The 15041-nt window shown below is 39.1% G+C and overlaps 1 protein-coding gene across 1 annotated transcript; it reads right to left on the bottom strand.

The window, feature by feature from the left end:
• Positions 1 to 404: 404 nt before the first annotated feature.
• On the bottom strand, positions 405 to 14877 carry bco2b (beta-carotene oxygenase 2b). Its single transcript, XM_062386674.1, has 13 exons — positions 14743 to 14877; positions 5250 to 5414; positions 4926 to 5124; positions 4338 to 4549; positions 4044 to 4159; positions 3781 to 3883; positions 3512 to 3640; positions 2735 to 2895; positions 2481 to 2648; positions 2235 to 2369; positions 1692 to 1874; positions 1341 to 1451; positions 405 to 1016 (listed from the first exon to the last, which is right to left on the bottom strand). Exons 2-13 carry the CDS (start codon positions 5284 to 5286, stop codon positions 900 to 902), a joined length of 1671 nt encoding a protein of 556 aa, XP_062242658.1. The 5' UTR covers positions 5287 to 5414; positions 14743 to 14877; the 3' UTR covers positions 405 to 899.
• Between the last annotated feature and the right edge of the window lie 164 nt (positions 14878 to 15041).

Raw genomic sequence — 15041 nt, forward strand, 5'->3', positions numbered from 1 at the left:
GTTAGTGCTTATTTTGGAAAATTTTGATTAAATATCAATGTCTATCTTCAAAAAGTAAAGAATGGTCACAAGGATCTGACAAATTCAGATAAGTTGTTAAAGTGGAGATTTTTATTGAGGGATTTAACAGTCTTATGTTTTAGGAAATGTAAATTGTATTTACATTGTATTTATAGTCCATTCATTACTCCGACATGTGGGCCTTGACCTGACAAGTGTGTGCTTCCTTATCAGTTTCTTATTCTTACCAAATGAAATGAAGAGAGTCTGGTCATTTTGACCTCATCTTAAACTGTAAATTTGCTTGAATTGAAACACTAAGACATATTCCAAGCATTTAAGGTTATAACGTTTTTTTATTACTTTTATTATACATTTTCATTTTATATACACAAGTTACAACATTTTCAATAATCCCAACATGTTGCACAGTGAAACCTGAACTGATGGTCCAGGATACTGTGGCGTGTCAGGTCTTCAATCAACCTAATAGGGCACATGTCACTCCACTGCTCATCGATCGCCACTGGATACCCATGGCTGCCAATGTCACTAATGCTTGTCTAAGCTTGTCTAATGAGCAGCATTTTGAAGTTGGTGCCTGCAATAAGGTTTTACCGTTCTGAAGCATTACTGTTGTCTCTCTTTTGGAAGTTTCTCTGTATGAGAGCATCAGCCAAACAAAGTAATGTGACATGAACAGAACAGCTTCATATAATTGCTGTAATAGTTTTTCATTATACACAAGGAAACTGCATCCATACATGCGTAAATTTGCATGTACAAAGATATAAACAAAGAGTCAAAGGAGAATATTTACATTGTATACAATCAATTGCCATCAATTCCATTCATGTGAGCTTGGAAGAGTATTTAGCGTTTATTTCCTCCCCACATGTCTATGCTGTGGCATTGAATGTTCCATGGAAACCATAGGGAATGTTGACGGGCACCTCAGCTCGGCCCAGCTCCTCAAAGGTCCTGGCGTCCAAAACCAGGAGGAATGTGCTATTCTCCTACAAGACGACGTCAAAAGATTGGGTTAAGATTTAATTCAGTTTAAGATTTCCAGAAATCAGCTGTGTGCATTTAAAAAGATTTTTCTAATTGACATATTTAAGTACCAGTTTGGGCTGCTGTAAATCGAGAGATACAATTCTTGTAAACATACATATGGTACACTCTCCTTGGTTCTGCTATTGTATATCCCTATCTCACCTAAAAATACTCAGATCCTACGATTGTACTGAGTCATCATTAAGATGGGAGGAAACAAGGGAGCTTAGTCTAGACCCCTTTATATATCCATGATCCAAAGTCTTTCACTCAACCTGACTGACCTTGTTTGGGGTGATGACAACAGACAAGACGACACCATCATCCTCCTCTGTGGCATCAGGGGAGGGTACGAAGATCGGCTCAGATGGATAAAGACCAGGTTGTTCCCACACCTGTCAGAAAGTCATGACTCATCAGTCTTGCAGTTTGGGTGTTAGCACATTTTACTTTTCGTTTACAGTCTTGTCATTTTAAGCCATCTTATTGATCATTTATCTCCGTTTTATTTAGCTATATTTTATTTGCTGACATACTACAGTATAACTCTGACTGTATCATATAGTCCGCGTACAGGTAAGGGTATATGCATTCACAGCCAGTCTCTTACAGTTGGTAACATCTGAGGGACTCACCTTCATGTTTTTTCCATTGAGGTCCATCTTGATCAGGGAGTCTCCTACAAGGTGTCTGAAGCCGCAGCCGTAGAAGTAGCGGTAGGGATGGGTGTTGTACTTGCCGTAGTTGATCTGTGGGAACTCCATCCCACCATATTGTTCAAGATCGTCCCCGTGGAGGTCCTCGTGGGTACAGAACACCTGCATCAAGAAGTAAAGCAGTGTGGGTACGAGGGCACTCATTTTCAAATTAAAGTTTTCAAGATTTTATGCATGGCTGGTTCACTGGTTACTTGTAGTGTGCAGTATTACTACAGTATTTTGTGCATCCAAAGTGCTGACCATGTTTTCAATTACTTTGAATATGTGACACTGTAGAGAGCTTTATGCAGCATTCTTTACAAGGCCATAAGGTCGTAAACCTGTAGGTCTTGTAAGACTGCATATCCTTTGTGAAAGTGATACCATTTGATCAACCAACCGTCTTAAGTTACTGATTGCTCTTTTGTGTTATCAGTAGGTGTTAGAAATGATAAACTGTGTGTAGATCCTGTAGCCTACCTTGTTCTTATCAGTTCTTATAGCAGTGGCTGGAGTGTTGGGCCGGTTCAAGTTCTGGTGATAGGGTGTATCAAGGTTGACGTGGAGAGGCAGCACGAAACGCCGCGGGAACGCTCTACATAAGGTGTTATACACCTGGTGAGGAGATGAGAATCTTTTCAGAAAACCAACTAACAGACCGAAAACTAAGCATGAACACAACACGGAATCATTGAAGGTACAGTTTGTTGACTGTGGCCTTTTTACCTCATCGAGAGCTTCTCCAGACTTTCGTAGATTCTGGATGTTGTAATTGGAGATGGCCTGTCCATCATCTGAAGAACACATATCGATGATCAAGAAGCCGTCCTCCTCGTATGCGTTGATCTGGTGGAAGGTTGACAACGGCTTGGCCAGATACTTGACGGAGCTCACCTGGAAGAGACGGGTGAAAGCAACCCACTTTTGGTTGATGTACATTACAACAGACAGCATTTTAGAGGGGTGGGTTAGAGACTCACCTTCCCTGTCGTCTTGCCAATCAAGTGGAACACTGTGTTGAGGGATGGGTCCCAGGAAAAGCCTTCACTGATGCTCTTTCCTCTCAGCTTGCCTGTTACAATCGTCATCAGGTTCATCTTGATGGGCTGCTCGATGAACACCACGTAGTTCTCAGACATTGCTGTGATGGATGAATACGATTTATATTAGTCTCAACTATTCACAAGGCTGAATGCATGATTCAGAATCGACAGACCAACCCACAGTTGAGAAAATACCTTTCCCTGATACCAGGGCTCTCTCTCTCTATATATCTGTCTCAAAATGGAATCCGAGATGCACAGTACTCACTGGGATCATTTAAGAACGCAATTGATTAGTAGATCGAGTAATAAACAATTAAGTTAAGTAAACATTAGTCATTTATCCCCCACAAAATAAGGAAAATTGGCAGTTTCTCATTGTCCTGCCTATAAATGTGATGATTTGCCTCTTTTCTTTGTAAACTGAGTATCTTTGGGATTTGGAGTTGAAGAAAAGAAATCTGCACATTCATCAATAATGAAACCCATTGGTAGTTGCAGTACCAAGATCATTCTTAGGTAGGATAGCCAGGGATTGCTATGACATTAGAGACTGAGCTTACAACATGTGTGTTGGATATCTGAAACTCTGAATTTAATCACATTAAACAGGCAGATTTGTAGAATACACAAATAGTGAAACTTGCTCCTTTAGATGAATGGTCAGTCAAAGCACAAGTAATGAAGACTGAAAAAAAATGAAGTTTTACTCACCAAAGCTGTGGTAGTAGGAGGGGTTACTCTTGTCATCAGGGGTAATACTGCACAGCACGGTGGCTCTTTCCAGGGTTTCATCTTCGGTTTCTTTAGTTGGAGGCACCCGGATGATGTTGTACAGTCCTCCTGTCAACACAGATAATATATGAAGTTTCTTTCTAAAGGTCTCCAGAGACACGGTACTAATGTTCTGCCCCCTCGTCTCTAACTGCACAGGTTTCAATGATGCCAGGTGAACACCTGGCAGTGATGTTTCCTCAAAATACCTTTACTGGAGTAGGAATTCCCCATGTTGTATGTTGTCCCATCGGGCTCAGTGTGGGGGTGGGCTGTCGCTCCATTCACAGCAATGAATTTGCTCCAGTCCACCTAACAGGAACACATACATGAATGTTAAGATACATCTAATTTAATTTAGATAAGATACTTATATGATATAATGAGTGACAGTAGCCTGCAACCCTGCTATTAACTCTGGAAATCATTCATACACAGTCGCGTGGTACAAGTGCGTTAACCTCGGTGTTACCTTTTTGGTTGTGTGTAGTGTCTCAGGATCCACCCTGTGCATGATATTGGTTTCCGTGCTGACATAATAATCTCCTTTGTAGGTCACAAAGCTGACATTGGCATTATCTGTTGGCTCTACAGAAGAGGAGCAAGGTGTCACGGTTAATAACACAGCACAACCTCAACAACAACTCACTGTACAATCATGTATTTCACGTTACTCTATGTATGTGGGAGTAAAGTCTCTTCACAGTCTTATTACATCTAACTGCATCAAAACATTGGTGTTCATGCATCTCAGTGGGACGCTCACTTGGTATCTCAAATCTTGACAGGAAGCGTTGGAAGAAGTTTTTACAGGGGTCCGGCGTGGTGACCGTCCCAAACTCAGACACCACAATGCGGTTGCACTCCTTGTTGGCTTGGTAACTGTCACTGGACAGGAAGCGGCTTCTGTAGGTCACCTGTCCGTGAGATATTTTGAACTGGTGCAGTAGAGCCATACCATCAAACCAGTGGTTGAACCTGAGGAGAAGGGAGGGAACAGGAGAAATGAGGCAGCTGTGTGAGGTGGTGGCTGCACTGGACGACAAGTCAAGTGTAATGAAAAACTCCCCCAATCAAAGTCTTACTACTGTGGAGAATCTGATGGCAACAGACGTGTCCTGTCTGCTCTCTGTTTTGTTACCTGTTTATCACATTGTATAAAAACCTGCCTTTTTAACTTCTCCTGGTTGCACTCTGAGCCATGTTGCTGACTGTGTAACCCTCTGCAGAGCTAATAACTCATTATTTTCAAGGCTCTAAATTTCCACGACACAAGGCAATTATATTTATGTCTCCCAACATCTCAAATGAGAAATTCTATTCTCAACCCCCAAATGTATGCATTTGGACTCACTTATGGTTTCCGATCTCGAACTTCCCAGGCCCATTTCTCAGGAAGCTCCCATTGATCCATTCTGGGATTTTGCCGATGATGTCGGTGTTGATGGGATCAGGGGTTTCCTCAACCGAGCTCACGATCTTGTCAATGCACGGCAGCCCCTGCACGTCTGTGAAGTGGTTGATTTGCTGCCGAGACTTGGCTTTCTTGAGCGCTACAGGAGAACATTTTAAGTGCAAACCACAGTCACATTTTCGTCATATACAGCAAAGGGCACTGTTATCAAATATTTGGTATTAAATTAAGATGTAAAAGATGCTAGTACAACCAAATCCTTACCTGGGCTTCTCTTCGGTTGATGAGTGATGGAGGTCATGACTGTAGCTTTGTATCTTGAGTATATAGCGGAGATGGAAGGCCTGCACAAACACTCCTCCTGTAGCGCTGCTGTTTCTCCCACACTGGCTCTACTGCTTTATATTGCTCTGCTTTCTGTCACACCCCCTGTAAACGGCCAGATAAAGCAGACCGCGATTTCATGCTTATGTAAGGGCTTAAAAAATAGTACTTTGTTATCATCAGATAATACAAGTGGTACAGTAACTTATTGAGCGATAATCACCTCATAGAAAAGTAGAAAAAGTAGAAAAACCACCGCAGCAGTATTTGTAGTTCATTTCAAGTAGTTCGTCTGTCCTCATAGTTATGTCTTTGTCATGGTAAATAATGCAGGCAGATATGTGGATATGAGGAGGGCAGATAAGCTAGGATAAGTTGCCTGGAGGGAATCGAAGACACCATCTGCTTGTTTTCTTATGCACTTTCTATTTCTGGAATATTTCGTAATTTTTTTTCTACTTTTAAATATATCTCAAGCATTAACAAAATACCCAATACCTGCAGGTCAGACAGTATAATTCACGGTGTAGCATACATGAATGATGTGATACAGACAGTACATGTATTACTGTATAAGTCATGTTCATGCATCCAATCTGTATCACACAGAAAGAGGTGCTCTAATGGTTGATTCATTAAAAGTGTTTTTTTGCCATACATTTTTTTTTTACAATTTGCTTGTATCTTAACGCTGCCGCCGATCGTTACCGTTGCCAGGGAGCTGACGTCCCTGTTTGTCGTCTGTGAGCAGTTTTACACAAGAACTACTAAACCATTTTTGTAAACCTTGTGGGGGAATTGCTTTTTGTGAATCATTTGAACGATGGACAAGGGAAATTTAAATCTAAAGATTGCGAGGAAATGTATGCAAGATGTTATTATATCTGGAATTATTTGAAATACTATCACTTTGGCTTTCCTCTGCTGTTTAAGAGAATATCACTGACTGGTTTGTGTGTTTTTTGGTGTTGTTTCATCAATTCATATGAATGCAAGTTGAATAATTGGGAGAAAATGTATAAAAGCTAATATGACACACAAGCTTGGTGCAGGGGAGGGATACGGGCAAGAAAAGAACTATTTATTTCTTGGGGCAGAGCCAATCCGCATCTTACAAATGCTCCACTGTTGGATGGAGGATCCATTTTTATGGAATTCTCAGAGAATAATAATTTCAAAATTTCAGTAACTGATATCTATGATTGTGTGAAATTTGGTCAGCCTGATTACTGAATCTAAGGTAATTTTTGGCCCAGGTGTTTTTTTTATTATTTGTGCCGTTACAAAAATCACATGTGCTGATTTATATTACATTCTTTAATTAACAAATTTAGTAGGTCTGAAGTATTTCAGATTAATTTTAAATTAGATATTTAATATGCATATCATGACCCATTTAAGTGGAGACAGGATAGTTCACGTTCAACAGTTTATCTTCATTACTTGATAGGACAGACCATCTTACAGGCACAGCTCATTCTTGTTTAACCATATAGCTTTATCAGCTCTTACTTTGTCTTATCTATATCAACACCATGGAACATAATGGGCCTGGCCCACCAAAGGTTTGCGCATGTAAGAACGTGTCCTTACTTGATGTCTCCAGTTGTGACTCACAAGAAGGTTAGATCACATTATATTTCCATAATCATATGGCCTTTCCAGAGGGTTAACACACTTTTTCATGCAATGTTGAAATGTTGATGTTTATCTGGGATAAAGAACACTGCTGGAACACTTGTGGTTACACTGCTCGAGGTGATGGACCTTATAGCATCACAACTTGTTCTTCATGAAAGGACCTACGGCACATTTTCCACTAGGCACAGACAGAATGGCCTTGTTTACATTCGTTTTCTAAGGTTAACATTAACTTCTTAAATAGAATTGTCCCAAGCTATTTTGAGTTGCATGCACACACACATCGTACAGATCCAAATTACAGCAGAGTTGTTTTTTTAGGTTATCTTCTAAACTCACCACCATTCTGCAATAACACTCCCTCTACTGTTCTGTGTGTATGTCACATCGCGAATTGGCATGGCATTAATTCTTGGTGTGAAACCAATGCTTCAAATAGATAGAATATGCCAGGCAACCAACATTTTCACAAAACTGCAACGTTATTAGCGAGTTTACATCTTCCCTGAGTCAAACTTTTTTCCAAAGGTATCAAATCCACCTGTCAGCACTTTTAAACTTACTAAATGTTGTAATTTTTGCTGAATCTCAAATAAACAAACAAAGTGGTGAGGTTCAAGGTATAAATGTGTTTTAATTCATTTTGAAGGGGTATTGGGGATTGTTTCTGTTCCTGGACAAAAATAGGCAGCTGCAAAATCACAAAATGTTGTTTTTACACCTTTTTGCCAGTTTAGGCGCTTCTATCTGTTCTCAGTCTTTATTGTGTACTAATATGAGAAATCTCATCTTAGACTCTGCCATGAACCAGTTAATTGTTTCCCCAATAATATCAAGCTATCCCTTACATGCACCAGTTTCTATGTCGTCTCAATTTTACAAACTGAAAGGTCTCTTTCAAAATTTCAATCAAACAGTCTCATGGGGCTAAACAATCTATACAGTGATGATACATAAATTCAATACACGATCAGTGCAAAGCATTGCATCAGTCTCCTTTCCCAATCACTTCGAAATGAAATGTCATAGTAAGAAAAACCTCAGTGTAAATTCCCAACTTCTGGACCTAGTTTCAGGTAATTTCCCTTGAAAATAAAAACTTAATGTATTTCATTTTTACTCAAGTAGCTTCTGTGTGGCACATCAAGGAAATTCCCATAAAAACAACTCATGCCCTGCAGAAACCCCACCACTTATTATGGATGGACACAATTAGAGAAGCATAATTGGGACATTTGCAGGATTTCCAGTGTTGAGGCTGTGGCCGATCAGTCCTGGACCTTCACCTCCATAATCTTGTGAATGCTTCTGATTGTATGATAACATTTGCAACAGTCTTTTAGTATTAAAGCACCTTTGTTTCTAGCCTTTTCAGTACAGTCAAGCATTGACGTTTTTTTTTGTTGGTCATCTCTGCAAAGGATTAGAAAGAAAGAAGATGAGTTTAAACCCTAACTGCCTAACCCTACATATGCAATATTTACAAAGTATCTATTCTATGAAATATCTGGTACATTATGAGCTCAAAATACAAATGATGCAACTAAGACCAAAGAGTTTCTTGTCTTGAGCAGAAAAAAACTGCTGCTGGAAATATCAAGTAGAACAGAGAGCTGACATCATAGCAACAATCGGCTAATTACTGGTGAATGATAAACCAGGATCCATATTGCAGCACAACATTGTCGTAGAAGCTATAGTATCTCATCTGTAAACGTGTAATAGTTACTTTGGTCCACTAGGCAAAATTAAGTAATTTCACAATTTAAATGGTGAGATGCCAAGGTTTTATCTGCCCGTTGTTTTGCATTGGCCTGTGCCCACATCATGTGACTCTCAAATTCCCGTCTGCAAAAAGGAAAACATGGATGACATTCCTTGTATTTTCAGAAAAAAAAAATTGTATTTTATGACCTAGTTTGGGCATTAAAATATAACATGCAGCTAAATAGTTCAGCCATTTAAGCCCAAGAAAATGTTTTTAATGACTATAATAAAAATAAAAAATGTGATTAATAATGTTTTAATTATTTTTGTTCCAAGTGTCAAATGAGAAGATGGATAGCGGTGTAATGTTCAAACATTACATAAAGACCTGAGGTCAACAGGTTGTTAGCCTAAAGCTTAACAGTACCTCCAAAGTTAAAAAACAAATATACACTCAGTAAATCTCAGTTTTTATCACACTATGTTATTCTATTTATTTTTGTATCTATTAATCTACACACAAACAGAAATATTACAACTTTATGCGCATTATATCATGAACTTATTCTGGACATCCCAGTTTTTTTCCCTTCAAAATGACAGCCAATACTCTGCCATAGAAATTAAGTTTAAAAATGATCGTTTGTTGTTTAAATGGGGTCAAAACATTCCTCTGCAAGTAACAGCTATGTACCTTTCATTCATCTTGCAATGGCTTTGTGACAAAAGGTTCAATATGGTCATTTTGTTTCTCTCCAGTTACTTATAAACTGTATTGGTTTGTGGCTATGTGGTTTCTTTCAAAGGCGATTATCTCCAATACAGTAATTTCTAGTTCTGATCAAACCCATTGATAATTAAGCTTAAATTTCTAAAGAGTCTTAAAAAAGAAATAAGTTGTAGCTGTACAGATATTCATTCTGCGCTATCGGTAGTTAATATGTAGGTAAATGCTATAAGTTAAACGAATCCCACTTTTGCTTGCACCTCCATATGAACTGCACAGACAGATATGAGACTCATCTCATGTGTTGAATTTTTGGTGAGAAATAGTTTTAAAAATAGAAAAAGTCGGAAATCCCACTTTCAGTTTTATCATCAGCTTAAAGTGCTTTTGATAACCATGAAGCAATGCTTCATGGACAGCTGATTCATCCTCATGGCTATTTTGTTGTCGCCACAGACAAGGAAAGCAGAAAATAGAGGGAAAGTCCCGGCCACTCTTGCTGCAGTGCTTTGGAAAACCCAACATATAAGCTCTATGGTGGAAAACGCTGGAGGCAAAGTAACTAACAAAACAACTGTTCACAGGGATTTAAGGTTCACTGTGCCACAACTTTGGAACCCATGATTGGATTTTCACCAGTATAACCAGTATACCGGTATACTCTAAACATGTCTTATCTTCAACCTGCTCAAACTTTTGAATTCAGAGTTGGATTAGGTGATGTGCCACTATGTGTAACCGCCATGAAGTTTAGGTAATCCAGTGCTACAGGCATCCATTCACCACAATCAGAATCAAGTAGGTTTACACCTACAAGGAATTTGCTCTGGTTATTGGTGCTTACAATGAACATAGAAACATAAAAGGCAATAAATACAACATACATAGGAAAAGCAATAACAAATAGAAAACCAGTATATATTTACTCACTGTTTACTTCTTATTTACTCACTTTTTTCCAATATTTATACAAAGTAGCATTTATTTTGACATAAACATTTCTGAATAAAAATATATGATAGATAAAAGATATAAAAAGTGAAGTAAAAAGTGAAATGCAAAATGCAAAACAGTAAACAGTGTCCGATTGCAATATGTAATGTAATACCGTATAATATAATATGAGATAATGTGTTAATTTATTAATTTAACACATCCTTGAGGTGTGGGGTTGGAATAAAAGTCTGAGTCAGGTGGGGGTACCGGGCCTTGTTGATGAGGCCAACGGCAGCCGGGAAGAAGCTGGTCTTGTGGCGGGCGGTTTTGGTCCTGATGGACCGCAGCCTCCTGCCCGAGGGAAGAACCTCAAAGAGTTTGTGACCCGGGTGGGAAGGATCAGCCACAATCTTGCCTGCACGCCTCAGGGACCTAGAGGAAAACAGGTCCTGTAGAGCTGGCAGATTGCAGCCGAGGGTGCAATGGCTCGATGACACACTGTCGCTCGTGTTTGTGAGCAGCCTGATGGTGAGTTGGGGGTATGAAGGGCTGGTGCGGTGAGAAAAAACATTTGAGGTCTACCTTCTTGTTTAAAAAGTGAGTGTTGATGTTGTGGTGAGGCATAAGAAGATCAATACCAATATCTGTGTTCTGGCTTTATCATGTGATCAGAAAACTGACCCTATAAACAGCTGCTGAACATATACACTCTGTTTACAGCACAGCACTTTTATATTCATTACATATAAACATATACAGTTGTTATTCTATATGAATGTTGATTATTATGAAACAATACCTATGTAGGTGAAACCAATGTATTAATGTTATTAATTAATATTTCACCAAAAATTAGTTCATGCTGTTGTTTTTCATGTATATATCTGTTAGTTTGTGCATTTCTTGTGGGGAGTTTTATTTTGCTAAGTCAGATTTTCCTTCTTGTGACGTCATTTCCTGTCAATATGTGCTATTTCTCTCGGTTCCCGCCTTGCTGCTGAGGAAAGGTAAGGACAGGCTGCTCGTTCCAATAGTTCAAGCGTGGTCTAAACGAACTGAGGTGAAAAGAGGCACACACACATATTACTTTGTAGAGGTCACAGAACTGCTCATTGTTTACACAAGGTGTGTTTGTCTTTATTATATCATGTACAGCACTTTTTCTAACATGCTAGTTAGCTTTCTGAAGCTATAGGCTAGCCGAGCACCCATGGTTTTTCATGTAGCTCATTGTAACAATAAAGACGTGTATGGAGAGCTGGTCATGTGACACCTTGTGTTTCAGACAGGTATGTGAGCTCCCCTCATGTAATTTGTCATGTAAATTGGATATATGTTAATAATTTAGATTTTTACACTTGTTTTATAACAATATATTTTATACACACCGTATATTTATTTATTTATATTTATATTGTTTGCGTTTTAACAAACTTTTTGGCTAGGGAGTTGGAAAATAGATAAAAATAGTAAGGGATATTATGAAGACTTGTGACAAAAGTTTGTGAAGTTGCTGTAATGGAAACCTAGCACCGCAAGTCACAACGCAGCGTTTGTAGTGTCAGCCAAACACGCTACATATACATATACTATTTTTAAATTAATTATATTGTATGCTTTACCTGCATATGAATATGTACATTTATTTTATATATCCATATACATATGCATGAATACAAAAAACATTATCTTGCATCCTTGTCCAAACATTTTTCTCTACCCATATTATTGTCAATTAACAAACAAAAAAATTTCGGGATCACTCAAGGACCGTGGATAGGAATATGAGCACAGTCAAAGACAAATGTGCTGTCTGATCCGTAGCTTCATCAAAACTTACTTAAAACGCACAGGTAGCACGTTAAACATTTAACCAATCAAAAGCCAGGACTGCCTGCAGTCCCAATTGGTCCAAGTAAAGCCCCAGGCTGCAATGCAGATGTAAAACTGCCTAACAAATCGAGCATGACAGGAATATTTCACAAATGTTCCAACAAGGACATTTAGCACAGGGGCAGAGGCTCTTGGCTGCCCCTGATTCCACCCATCTGCACAACAGAGCCGTATTCTGTCCCCATCCACCAGAGGGAACCTCATCACACAGGTCACAAGAGCAGGTTGGGGCCATAAAGTGTTCGAAATATGACTCGATTAAAATCACACGGTTTATTAATAATTTCATAAAAATGTTCAGCCTCAGATCCTCCTGTTCTCAGCTGGGGTGTATTAAAATAAAACCAGCCCCTAAATCACTTCCCCTGCTGTGGTTTGAAAATATGTAACCCTCAGGTGATCATCACTGTGAACCAGCTGCCGGTGGGTCTCTGAGGTTTGTTCACAAATTCAAACAACAATGTAACTGGCTGACTTTAGTCAAACGAGATAGAAATACCATAAAGCCAGTCAGTGAAAATTCAAGAGGTTGTATACAGTATGGTGAACTCATGCTGACAGATTACACTGTTATCACAGGGTTACAGGTGTGTTTTTCTTTTCTGACATTTTGGTTGTAAAAGGCCTCCTTTCCACAGAGTTATCTGTGTGTTTTTTCTTTTCTGACATTTTGGTTGTAAAAGGCCTCCTTTCCACAGAGTTATCTCTCAATTTAGATCAAGGATATTGTTATCAAGAGTAGTTGTTTTATCTTTTGGTTTTCTGCACAAAGACACAGAGGTGTATGTTATAGATCTCATGGTGCGCAGGGACACAGAGGCATCTAAGACGTAAGCGGGGGTCATTGGTTCTTTAAGCATCAGACAGCAGTGCCCACTATCCATGACCACACCGCAGGGCGCTGATTCACTGAAGGCCAGACCTCGCTGAAACCCTGTGGCTTCATGAAGCAACACTTGATGAAAAGCAACTTCCTCTGTCAGTACCTACATAAACTCTATAAGACCCCTTGACTTTTCGTTGACTGTCCTTATGGGGCTTCTTATCTCTCACTGCTGAAGTCAGACTGAGGTTAACCCCTATTAGACAAGGCGTTATAATATGTCATTGATAAGATAGTCTTCACCCTGAACTCAAGAGCTGATATTACTTCCACTGGTGCAACGTCATCACCTTTTAATGCAAACACTGGGAGTTTGATTAGCATACTAACATGAAGACATTCATTTTTCCTTAGTTTCTTGTTTGTGCCAGTGTGAAGTTGTAAAAGATGTTCCGGTGGTTTCATTAAAAAGTGCTCTGTCCTCAGAAGAATCTCAAAACATCCTGCTAGGAAGTTTGATCTTTCTCTGTCTCCTTCACCTTCAAATAAAAACATCGGTGCACACGTCTTCTGCCCTAACTTCATTCAGTTATTTTCTGAGGCTCAGGGTCACAGCCTCCTCAGCTCTTGCAGGGAAACGGTCACAGATAAAACAGGAGCCGTGCTACTCATGGATGTTTGCATCAGGCCTCACTACCCATGAGATGAGGTAATGTGCTCCATGTGAAACCCCAAAGCATTCCAATGCTCTACTCTTAACACTGTGGAGTTCAACGTCTGACCGTTAATGCCACTTTCTCAACCAAATATCTTATGTTCATCGGTTTCCATTCCATAGACGTGAAGATATGAGGAGAAAGACAGTATATGTTAGTTAAAGAACGCGGTGTTATTATAAAATTGTAATTGTTCTCAGTAATGAGTAGCAACAAGCTACTCGAAGTCAGGGCTGATTTGAGCGAATCCAAATAAAAATGTTAAACAAATTAACCAATACTTAGAGTTTTACTAGATTACATACATGTCCATCAGCCTGATTGTTCAAAAATGTAGCCTGACGTAGTTTAACAGGAGTTTGCTTCTTTATTTGTTTTTTAAACTTTAGGGACTACAATGGGCAACTATAGAAACACAGAGAGGAACTTGAGCTCTAAGTAAAATAATACAAATATAGGCACACGTACACATGTACTGAAGTATTTGTGCCATTACAATACAGGCATTTATTTGTTCTAGCTCAGGAGAATTTAAAGAAAAAAAAGGAAGGTGTGGAGCCCACTGTGATATTTACTTCAGCGTATTTCAGCCCTCTGGTGGCGGACTGCAGCACTGTCAGAGCCAAAACTGAATTTATAGTTTTTTATAAATGCTTTTCTTTATTTTGTAGTTGTCTCCATTTCACTGTCTTTTCCCCTTTTTGTTCTGTTTTTATATTTACACAGCGTATTGCAACTCAATTTGTTTATGATATATATATTAAAGTGCAGTATAAATAAAGTTATTTTTATTGAAACAGAACTAATAATGGCAAAGGAGTGGATACTTAAAAATACATATGAGCGTCTTACGGCGGCTCGTATATATTAAATGACACGGTGCTACACGCTAGCTTAGCTGCTCGGGAGAAGTGCCGTTGTAAACATAAAACTGTGTGGCAAAATAACCCTCTGGTTGTAAGGACACAATTCGTAGACAACAATACTTACAGACGATGCGTTAGCCCGCAGAAGAATAACACAACTTGTGAGGAGCTGAGGTCTGTAAATAATCGCAGATAAACTAACTCTGAAATGCTTCCGGGCGAATCACACCTTGACCCCTGGCAATTTTATATCCCTGAACTGCCCTGAGGGGTCGCTGTTGCATAGCTAAACAAAATGAACATTTGAGGGGCAGAACAATTGCCATTTTTTAATCACATGTCAAAAAACATTAGAGAAACATAAGAAGTGAGAGAATAAGCAGATGTAAAAAACAGGACATGTTAGAGACAGTTTCACTTTCA

Source organism: Platichthys flesus, chromosome 4 (genome assembly GCF_949316205.1).
Source record: "Platichthys flesus chromosome 4, fPlaFle2.1, whole genome shotgun sequence".
In the NCBI taxonomy this organism is placed as follows: domain Eukaryota; kingdom Metazoa; phylum Chordata; class Actinopteri; order Pleuronectiformes; family Pleuronectidae; genus Platichthys; species Platichthys flesus.

Coding starts and splice junctions, on each gene's coding strand:
- bco2b (XM_062386674.1), bottom strand. CDS start 5,286: ATGACCTCCATCACTCATCAACCGAAGAGAAGCCCAG. Junction 3,641..3,780: donor GAATTCCTACTCCAGTAAAG/GTATTTTGAGGA, acceptor CTGTGTTGACAG/GAGGACTGTACAACATCATC. Junction 2,896..3,511: donor CTCCTACTACCACAGCTTTG/GTGAGTAAAACT, acceptor CATCCATCACAG/CAATGTCTGAGAACTACGTG.